This window comes from Macadamia integrifolia, chromosome 2 (genome assembly GCF_013358625.1).
Source record: "Macadamia integrifolia cultivar HAES 741 chromosome 2, SCU_Mint_v3, whole genome shotgun sequence".
In the NCBI taxonomy this organism is placed as follows: domain Eukaryota; kingdom Viridiplantae; phylum Streptophyta; class Magnoliopsida; order Proteales; family Proteaceae; genus Macadamia; species Macadamia integrifolia.
The window spans coordinates 328,531-339,255 of NC_056558.1; the positions used below are offsets into that span (position 1 = coordinate 328,531).

The 10,725-nt window shown below is 36.8% G+C and overlaps 2 protein-coding genes and 1 long non-coding RNA gene across 4 annotated transcripts; 2 read left to right on the plus strand and 1 right to left on the minus strand.

Moving 5' to 3' along the window:
* Window positions 1-1,516: 1,516 nt before the first annotated feature.
* On the plus strand, window positions 1,517-3,092 carry LOC122091067 (disease resistance protein Roq1-like). Its single transcript, XM_042660887.1, has 2 exons — window positions 1,517-2,091; window positions 2,525-3,092. Exons 1-2 carry the CDS (start codon window positions 1,517-1,519, stop codon window positions 3,090-3,092), a joined length of 1,143 nt encoding a protein of 380 aa, XP_042516821.1.
* Window positions 3,093-3,367: 275 nt separating this feature from the next.
* LOC122072180 (putative adenylate cyclase regulatory protein) lies at window positions 3,368-8,891 on the plus strand. Of its 2 annotated transcripts, XM_042636752.1 has the most exons (5): window positions 3,369-3,474; window positions 3,600-3,891; window positions 3,996-5,909; window positions 7,782-7,862; window positions 8,324-8,891. In XM_042636752.1, the coding sequence occupies exon 3, from the start codon at window positions 4,253-4,255 to the stop codon at window positions 5,819-5,821; it is 1,569 nt and encodes a 522-aa protein (XP_042492686.1). In that variant the 5' UTR covers window positions 3,369-3,474; window positions 3,600-3,891; window positions 3,996-4,252; the 3' UTR covers window positions 5,822-5,909; window positions 7,782-7,862; window positions 8,324-8,891. The 2 variants fall into 2 exon arrangements, with proteins under 2 accessions (XP_042492687.1, XP_042492686.1); XM_042636753.1 differs by lacking the exons at window positions 7,782-7,862; window positions 8,324-8,891 and adding an exon at window positions 7,218-7,328 and having other exon boundaries at window positions 3,368-3,474.
* Window positions 8,892-9,654: 763 nt separating this feature from the next.
* Window positions 9,655-10,348, minus strand: LOC122089514. Its single transcript, XR_006143341.1, has 2 exons — window positions 10,079-10,348; window positions 9,655-9,960 (listed from the first exon to the last, which is right to left on the minus strand). It is a non-coding gene; the product is annotated as an uncharacterized LOC122089514 (long non-coding RNA).
* Window positions 10,349-10,725: the final 377 nt, after the last annotated feature.

Below are 10,725 nucleotides of genomic sequence, written 5' to 3' on the forward strand. Positions count from 1 at the left end.
GCCACCGAAATTACAGTTCTTTTTTCTGACACACTGTAATCCTTGAAGGAGACCCCTGATCTATGACTCTTGTGTTCAACTTGTAACAACACAATTCAAAGGCTATAATAAAATTTGTGCCATGAAATAACACTGAAGAAGGTCCATAATGCAGGTCCTAACTCCCATCATAGATAATCATTGGCTTACCACTTCCTTGAAGTCCTTGATAATCTAGCAACGACGCGATTCACAACATGAAGAGCAAAAGACATTTTAGTATATGGAAAAGACATAAATATATCAAAATAATGAACACATCTAAAGATCAAAGTCATTACGTCAAATGGATCAGGCTTAATACTAGAAAACATGACTCTATTATGCAATAACCACACAATAACCACCCAAAATAGGAAGTAATTACAATATATATAACTCTTTTGAATTCACCTATAGAGAAAGAGGTATTCAACATAAACTAGATGCCAAAAAAAAAAAAAAAGATTATAGGTGTTCAGTCTAAAGACCTAATGGAAAATTATTTGTCTATCCTTTTTCGTTATACATTCAAAAATAAAAGATTCCATCAGTTTTGAAATGTCAAAGTAAAAAGTTCCCATGGCCATCCTTTCCTTGATCCCCTCATCAGTCAATATATCACCTCCTGACAATCAATCAATTCCATTATGCATGTCCACCCAGTTCTTTCACTTCCAGCAAGCCCTGATACAATCCTTGTAGTTTTGATTCTTGAGGACTCCCTACAAAACCATGGTTCATATGGGTCACCACAAATTGAGAGCCAAGCAATAATATAGAAGCACATCCTGTAATTTCCCACTCTTGACATGTCATAAACTGACTTTGAGCAAACATGACATTTGAACCTGTGATCAATATGAAACACCATATTTTAATTTTTTTTTTCCCCCTCCTTTCAAGGAAACAAAGAAGCAAACACATATGAACACAAGGTAAAGCACTGGATTGACTTGTGACTAAGGTAATTGACTTGTTGAGGGCAGACTCCAAGCAAAAACAGCAACCCTGTAGAGGAGCAGGGCACCTCCAAATAATAGCCTTGTTAGAAATATCGACTGAATGCCATCTTTTTATCTCCTTTCATAAGCTGGAAGTAAGTTACCTGTCGGGGTAAAAAGAAGTCCGTTGTTTGATCATTCTCCAGCAAGGTCGATCGGTTGGGGCATGCCTCCTCCCTCTTTCGTTGTTCTAGCAATTCGTATGGGTTAGAAATATATTTTTATTAGAATTATATAAACTGCATCCTGTAATACGTATATGTATTGTTATACAAATTACTTATTCCAAATCAACACTTAAACACAATGAAACCTAGATCTAACAGTCTAGAAAACAACCCTCAAAAGATTCCTATACGGGGTGACCGACCAGAACACCTAATCCCCCTCTTACTCTACAATTTTTTGAGTATAAATGTGAGCATAACTGAGGAGTAAGTAAAACTGCTATGCTCTGCAATTCCTTTGTAATTAGAAGTTGTTGATTGGCTGCAATGTCGTCGTCGTCATCGAAGATTTTAGGATACTTATCATCATCATTCACATTTGAACGGTGGCGGCGATCAACGACCAATTTGATAGGGTTACAGCTAATGAGGTTCTGCAATTCCAAAGTGGATATTCGTCTTCCAAAGTCGTTCTGCTTTGTCGCATCATCATCTTCAGAATCTTCTGGCGGCTCGAGTTATGAGGTGTTCTTGAGCTTTAATGGTAAAGACATTTGCACCAATTTCGCTGATCATCTCTATAATGCGTTGGTCGATTCTGGAATTAGAACTTTCAGAGACGACGAAGAACTCCAAAAGGGAAATGAGATTGGTTCGGCGCTAGTCACTGCAATCCAGGAGTCGAGAATTTCCATTCCCATTTTCTCGATGAACTATGGTGCAAGCAAATGTTGTCTCAATGAGTTAATCGAGATATGTGAATGCAGAAGAACAATGAAACAGATCGTTTTTCCCATTTTCTATAAAGTTGAACCAAGGGATGTGCGAAACCAGATCGGGGTATATGCTAAGGCCTTTGAGGAACACCAAAAGCGATTCGATGAGACAAATCTGCAGAAGTGGTGAAATGCTCTGAAAGAGGTTGGAAAATTGGATGGATGGCATTCCAAAGAGGACACGTAAGTCCAACAGTTTTGTTTTGGTTCCATAATTTATTGAATTTTGGTCTAATATTTGACAAAAATAAGATGCAAATACTTAGTAAGACTTGATACTCTGTAACTCTACTTTAGTTCATATAGTTCACAAATATATGAATTCTTTAATGTTGAATATTATGATTCATTTCCTAATGTTATTTTATTCATCATCCAAATATTTATTTATTTTTCTTTTATTTGAATTATGTAGGCATGAAGGGAAGTTAATAAAAATAGTTGTTAAAACAATTTGGAGTGAATTGAACAAGCGACCATTGATTGTTTCTAACAACCTAGTCTAAATCCAGTGTCATATAGAAAAAATTTTGATGCTGTTAAACATTGAATCTGGCAGTAGAAAAATTGTGGGGATTCATGGCCTTGGAGGAATTGGAAAGACAACGATTGCTAGGGCTGTCTACAATACAATCTTTCATCACTTTGAAGGATATAGTTTTACTGAAAATATTCGAGAAAATGCCCAAAAGTATGGGCTTCCTCATTTGCAAAATCAACTTATCTTTGATATATTGAAACAAAAAAATCATAATATTACTAGTGTGGATGATGGAATTGATGTGCTTCAGCAAAGATTTTGTAAGAAAAAAGTTCTTATTGTTCTTGATGATGTGGATCAAGATATTCATTTGAAGTGTTTAGTTGGCGACTGTGAATGGTTTGGTATTAGAAGTAAGATCATTATCACAAGCAGAAATGAGGATGTTTTATGTGCTCAAGAAGCATATGATATTTACAAGCCCAATGTTTTAGATTTAGATCATTCTCTTCAACTTTTTAGCCATCATGCGTTTCGAAGGGACCAACCTCCAGAAGATTATTTGGATCTCTCAAAAGCTATGACAAAAACTACTGGAGGACTTCCCTTGGCTCTTCAAGTTACTGTTCATCTTTATTTTCTATGAAAAAATCAGTATGGGAAGACATGTTAAAGAAGTTGCAAAAAGTTTCCAATAATGATATCATGAAAAGATTGAAAATAAGTTATGATGGATTAGATGATAAGGAACAACAAATGTTTCTTGATACTGCTTGTTTTTTCATCGGAATGAAGAAAGATATTGCATGCCACATATGGATGGGTGCGATTATTTCCCTCTAGTAGGACTTCGTGCTCTTTGTGCAAGGTCTTTAATAACTATTAGTGAAAATGATGAATTAAGGATTCATGATCTACTTCGAGATCTTGGAAGGGAAATTGTTCGGCAAGAGAGCATAAAAGATCCAGGGAAGCGTACTCGAATATGGTCTCAAGAGGAAGTCTTGGATGTACTTGATACACAAACGGTAGGTGTTGAATACATATTTGTAATATTTAGTTAGGTGTTTGTGGATTACTTCTTTGATGCCTTCTTCTTGAATTATAACAACAACTTTAGTTTGATATTTAATTAAGGTTCTTTATTTTGTAGGGAACAACTTTATGTTGAAGGACTTAGTCTTTACTTCAGCAGCATATAATGGAGTAAATTTTTGATAAGTGGTAAAGGATTTGCCGCAATGACAAAACTGAGGTTTCTCCAAGTTGACTATGCAAATTTTTCTGGGAACTTCATGCACACTTTTTCAGAATTGAGATGGCTTAGTTGGAAAGGCTTCTATGACCAATATGTACAAACCAATTTTCATCCACGGAAACTGGTTGTTCTCGATCTGTCACATAGTGAGATCACAAAAGAATGGATGGGTTGGAACTGCATGAAGGTGTCAAAGATTTTTTTTTTCTTCTTTTATTTCAAAAAGTCTTTGATAGAACTTTTTAATCCTTCCTACTAATCAGATATGTTTCTATTAATTCTATTTTGCAGATGGCACTACATCTCAAAGTTCTTACTCTCAAGTCTTATCATAGGCTAACTAGAACTCCTAATCTTTCAGCAAATCAACAGTTGGAACTATTGATTCTCAAAGACTCTGAAAATTTGGTTGAGATCGACACATCCATTGGTTATCTGGAGAAGTTGGTCAAATTAGATGAGTGGCTGTGAGTCTTGTGGATCTACCAACTGACATTCTTCAGTTGACTTCTCTTGAAAGACTTGATTTAAGGGGTAGCAAAAGTCTAATGAAACTCCCAGAGAAATTGGACCACATGATTTCCTTGACAGTACTTGATTTAAGTAGATGCTCTAGACTTAAATCCCTTCCAAATCTTCCTCCTAGTTTAAAATCTCTTGATGTTTCTAATTGCAGGTCAATAAGGTCACTCCCAATGCTTTCATCCCTGAAAAATCTAGAGGTATTGCGCTTTCAAGGATGGAGTCAGCTTCGATACATACCAAATCTTCCCTTGAGTTTGACCAGCCTTTATTTGTATGACTGTTCCTCAATTCAAAACATCTCAGGTCTTCCCTCTACTTTGGTCCACCTTGATATTAGTAGCTGTTCTTCGATTCGACACATCTCAGATCTTCCCTCTAGTTTGACCCTCCTTGACAATACTGGATGTTCTTCAATTCAATACATCTCAAATCTTCCCTCTAGTTTGACCCACCTTGATATTACTAGATGTTCTTCAATTCAATACATCTCAATCTTAGGTCTTCGTTCAGGTTTGATCGACCTTAATGTTCATGGTTGCTCTTCTATTCGATACATCTCAGGTCTTCCCTCAAGTTTGACCAAACTTAGTGTTAGTGATTGCTTTTCCCTTCAATACATCTCAAATCTTCCCTCAAGTTTGACGAACCTTAGAGTTAGTGATTGCTCTTCGATTCAATACATCTCAGATCTTCCCTCAAGTTTGATCCACCCAGAAGGTTTTTCATGTGGGACAATTGAAAAAATATCATCTACATCAGGCTTGAGCAAATTAGAGACATTATATGTAGTGAAAATTGAAGATGATAGTAAGGGATTAAATTCCGTGGAATTCTTCAGCTCATTAAAAAATTTTCAAAAACTGAGGAAAGTAAGACTTATTAACTGTCTCATATCCGATATTGAAGGCAAGGGGATGGACTCTCTGGAGGAGTTGGAGATAGAGGCTTGCCTACCATTAAGAAAAATATCAAATCTGTCGGATTCTAGACAGCTGAGGAAATTACACATCGCTTTTTGTCCAGATTTATGCAAGATTGAGGGACTTGAGGATTGTGAATCCTTAGAATTGTTAACAGTTTGTGTGGTCACATCATTAGAAACTTTGCCTGATCTTTCAAACTTGATCAAGTTGCAGGCATTAACAATTTATTATTGTGAGAAGTTCACCGAAATTCCAGGTATTGACAAATTGGTGTCCTTGCAAGAATTGAAAATAATAGAATGCAAAGCCATTCAAAGATTACCGGATCTTTCAAACTTGATCAAGTTGGAGGCATTAGAGATTTCTTATTGTGAGTTCACCGAAATTCCAGGTCTTGACAAATTGGTGTCCTTGCGAGAATTGAAAATAATAAAATGCAAAGCCATTCAAAGATTACCAGATCTATCAAAGTTAAAAAACTTACATCGTCTAGTGATTAAACAGTGTCAGAACCTCACTGAGATCCATGGTGTGGACAGATTGGATTTTTTAGAGAGTTTGGATATTAGTGGGTGCGAGTCTTTGGAAAGATCACCAGATCTGTCAAACCCAAAAATAAAAGAACTGATGCTAAGAGCCAAATCCTGCTCGTGGACGGATATGCTGTGATTTTCCAACCCCAATCATGATTCATGACTGAAGAAGACATCCACTCAAACCTGACAGATGCATTATCACAACGTCGTATTTCTTCAAGGTACACATACCCTTTCACTCTCTTTCGCAATAATTCAGATTTTTTTTTTGTTTAAAATAATTGAGTCCCTTTTTCTTTTGAATATATAACACTTCTTTTCGCCATGTGGCAAAAGCCGAATGAAGTGGAGATTTTGTTGGCAAGTAAATCCTAAGGCTTCCTAGTCACACGTTAAGTTTCAGCTCATATAATGTTTGCCAAGTTGCAAATTAAGCATTTATTAAGGACTCACCAAGAGGCTATGTGGACCACCAAGGGGATGCATGGATTTACACAGGGTATCCTATTATAAGGGAGGGTAAATGATTGAATTATATTATGAAATTTTACACATGGACATGCAATTAGGATCATTCTCTACAAATCCAATAATCGAAATCGCCATTTCAACCTTCCATTGGGAAAATTAGTCATGGTCATCTGGAAAACTATCTTAACATGGACATCTGGTGATACTTTTGCCTTTAGAATTTGGGAAAAATACTAATAAGGACACTTATCATATTCATAGAACTCCTTTGATGCATACAAATATCCCAAGAATGTCTCCCTCCGTACTAACAATTTGAAACAATAAGGTCCCAAGACTAGGTTGTTCAAGGCTTCAAGCCACATCTTTAATTTTTTTTTTCTCTCTTTTTATATATGCAAGGTTCAAGTTTCGAGAGAAAAAGAATGTTCGTGCATCCTGTTTTAGTTCTGAACAAACTCTCAATGTTTTGCAGTCTGGGGAAGATACTTGGTATCTTTCCATTGCATAGATAAAAATATCATAGATATGTGTAGACCTTGTCCCCATTATCTTTCATTGATTTTACTTTTCAAATGGGAAGAGGTTAGGCATGCCACCAGATTTTCTATAGCTAGCGGCTCTACCTATGAGAGGGCTGGGATGGGAGGGGCACAGAGAACTTTTCCGAAGGGGAGAAGGAGAGAGATAGATACAGATCTGGGTATACCAAGTATACCAGCAGCATACCCAACTTTTTCCATTTTCAATAGTCCCATCTTCTCACACAAGTTTTCATAGCATCATGATGACAAGTGCAAAAGTCAGAAGCATGGAATATAATATAAGATCAGGTGATGATATGAATAACATGCCCACTAAGATCAAGCTTTAAACAAGTCCACAACTGACTCTTATGATGATTCTAGAAAGTCTTCATTTTTTTTTTTTTAAAGGACAAGAGAACGCTACCCTGCTAGTGCAGGCACACGCTAGGGCGCGGGCCAATGAGAAGGAGTGCAAGAGCATCATTAGTGCCCTGCAGTGCGGGGGCAGCACCTAATCATTTATCATTACAGGTCCCATCTTCTTTGCATAGGAGGAGCTTTGTTCATTCTAGGTATCTCTCTTGCATGAAAATTGTTGCTAGATGACTCCTATGTGTGGACTTTTTTGGACCTTGAGTGAAGGATCCCCCCCCCCCCGGGCGTGGGGGCTGGAAGTAGGGGTGTCAATTTCAGGTCCACACTGGCAGGCCTGACCAAGTCTCACCGATTATAATTGGCCAACTACACAATGAACTTGTGAACAAGTAAAGCAGTCATACATTTATCAACTAAAACATATTGTTTGGTAATGTACATATAGATAACTTCAATTTATTATGTCATTCTACTAGAGATTCAATCCCAAATCCAAACCCAGATATAGTTTTTCTTTTGGCCAATATGATTAGGATTAATAGTGAAAGAAATATTATGTAGGTTATCTATTTTCTACTTTACCAAAAAAAAAGGGGGTGGGTGTATTTAAATTTCAACAAAACCTTAATTTCATTTGCTGCTTTATTTAAGGTATACATGAATAGTGTTTTTTGGATTGAAATATATTGGAAATTTTGTAACCTATGTTGTATGCATCAGGTTCCTTATCCATGTTGCAGCTGTCTTTGCTTTCAATTCCGACTTATTGGTGCATATGGAAAATCTACAACATAATTAGAGGTACCACAAAGCAAGTTGTTTACTAGTAATAGCAGAAAGAGGCTTCATGACCATGCATCTAATTCCTCTTGATCTAACTAGTCTTTAATTTTTGAGTTCATTCACACTTCTATGTTTCTGATGTTCAATCATTAAGCTTGTACTTGTCCTTTCGAGAGCCCTGGCCTTTATATTTTGAAATTTTCCTGCACATACATAAATACATGGTACACGTTTCAAGAAATATCCCATAAGTCTTTTATTCACATATGATATTTCAGGTCGACACAATTTGCCAAGTGGTAAATTTGAGGTCCAAAAATTCATGAAGGGATAGTGCACAGTAGTGGTTAGAGTACTCTAACTATACATGGATGTACATGGGGAAGCATTCTAATACAAATGGGAGTATTTTATTGAATTAGGCTCTGAACTTTTTCAAGTGACTAATACAGAACACGTACTTTTTATTCAACATGCAGAATCACCACCGCATAAATGAAGGAGATTGTACAATGAAGCTGGGCAGGCCACTCAAAAGAGTTATTTCCCAATTTAATTTATGGAGAAAAGAACGCTATCCTTTTGTGCACTCTTGCATCCAAACACGGGTGGCGAAATGACCATTCTGCCCACCTATTAGATACTTAATATACTTACCCGTTTGCTAAGGCTCCATTAACTCGGTAAAATTTTGGGTTTTTTTGCCCTTTCCTCTTCAGTCCCCTCCCCATTAGTAACTTCTTCTTCCCCAATAAAAGAAATGATGTCAAGGAGTGTTATGTGCTCTGTGATTATTGCTTTAGGATGCTAGATCCTTGCAAGATTTTGGACCTAGAGTTCTTCACTTAAGCCAATATATGTGGTAGACCCAAAATCACCCCCTAAATCTCCCATTTACATCAACCTTTCAGATATTGATGATGAAGAAGTGGATGGTGCACTTATATTCCATCCTATTTTGTACAATGATGGTTGTGGTGGAAGTGGAGGAGGTGAAGTGAGTGGTGATGAACATGAGGAGTGAGCATGTCACAACAATCCTCTCTTTTTTTGGTCTCTGCAGATTTTGGCACACCAAACTCTGTTTTTAGTTGTTTTATCTAGTTCTCTTCTTCTACCTTGCTTGAATATGGTCATGTAATGCCTTTTTTTTTAGGTCTTTTTATGTAATGCTTTGTTTTGTTGTTTTCACCTTTGATGCCGAAGGAGTGAAACGATGTCGCTACGATGTCTTTTTATGTAAGACTCTTTTCTTACTTAAATTCAATTTCAGTTTCATGACTAAAATCATTGAACCAAACTCAATTACATATTTTCAAATCGAAGAAAGAACCATAAAAATCTATTCCTCTATACTATTTCAATCAATGTAGATGATATATATTTTCTTTTTTTGGGATAACAAAATTCTATTTCTTTTAAGGGTTGATAAAAACTTGGTGAATCATAATCCTAATAAATAAGAGTTTTACGAAAATGTAAATAAAAACCGAAATCAAATCAAATCAAACAATTATTTGTTTCTAAAATTTGTTCAAATTCTCGATTTGATTTCTACATGTACTTGGACTAAACTGAAACCAAACAATTGACACCTTTAACTGATACCAATACCAAGTCAATCCTGGATCAGTATCAGTATTAGATCAGGAGGAAACAAAAAAATAGGAAAAAAAATCCTTCTTTTTTAATGAAAAGTAGGGGTAAAACTGACAATCCAAAGATGATACGGGCTGATCTGTGTGAACAGTTGGGATTTACCAAAGCAAGGAAGCCAAGATCCCATAACCTGAGCAAGTTACAGGTTGACTGAATGGAAAATAATGTTTCCAAATATTTCACTGCAGATAATGGATTAACTTTCATCGTTCACAGGTTTCATATTACAAGATCAAGGGCCCACAAAAATTAAATCACCCATTGTAACAACCGTCATTGATAATACAGGAAAAGCCTCAACTATTAATACACATACATGATTGCTTCATTATTTATCCTTCCGGACTTGGTGTTCCCTGGGAACGAATCTTTAGAATAAATATTTTCTCTTCTTCCAAAAAGAACAAATATTTTCTCTGGATATCAACATGAATGCCCCTGATCAATGTCACAGGATCTGCCAAGATGAATGCCGCTTCTTAAGGAGATGAAAATGTCTAGACACTTCATAAAATCTGCAACTGGTCAAAATCATGCAGAATAGTGAAGGTTGAACTGGGTCCAGAAGCATGTACCTTTTCATTTCTGATCAGCTGAAGATGTTGGACAAGAGCATGGACTTTGCGCTCATGTGGCTCCATAACCACAGCCCGTCGGCTTTCAAGAAGCCCAGTTTCTTCAAGTCAGCGAGACAAGTTTACATCGGTGCCCAGTTTCTGGGAATAATGAGGGGCATTAGGTATTGGGTTTTCTGATGACTTCCTTTGGCCAAGGGATAGAGGTCCCTTGGTTCAACATCCACCTTTAGGGAAGAATCCTCCTCCCCCCTTCCCTGTTGATAAGCCTTTATGTATAAACCTTGATTAGCTTAGTGTTCTGGAAAGGCACTAGAGTCTCCCTTGGCCCTTCAGCATCTGCTCAAGACAGTATATGGCAGCAGTGGGGGTCAGCAGCATGCATCTCACATAATGAGTCTTACATAGGTAAATTATCTGGTCCACAGTCGAAAGGCCTACGAGAAACAAGCTATCCTGAAATATCTTATGCTCAGGTGTGTGCATTTGTCAGTGCATCGGTGGCTCAGGAGCTCCAAAGGAACACAAAATGACTGAGTAATGAATTTGCTCCAGCTCACTAAGAATATAGCATATAGTTATGATAGAAGTACTGAATAAACAGATGATTAGTGAGACAGATATCTGATTCATCTGTTTACCTTAAA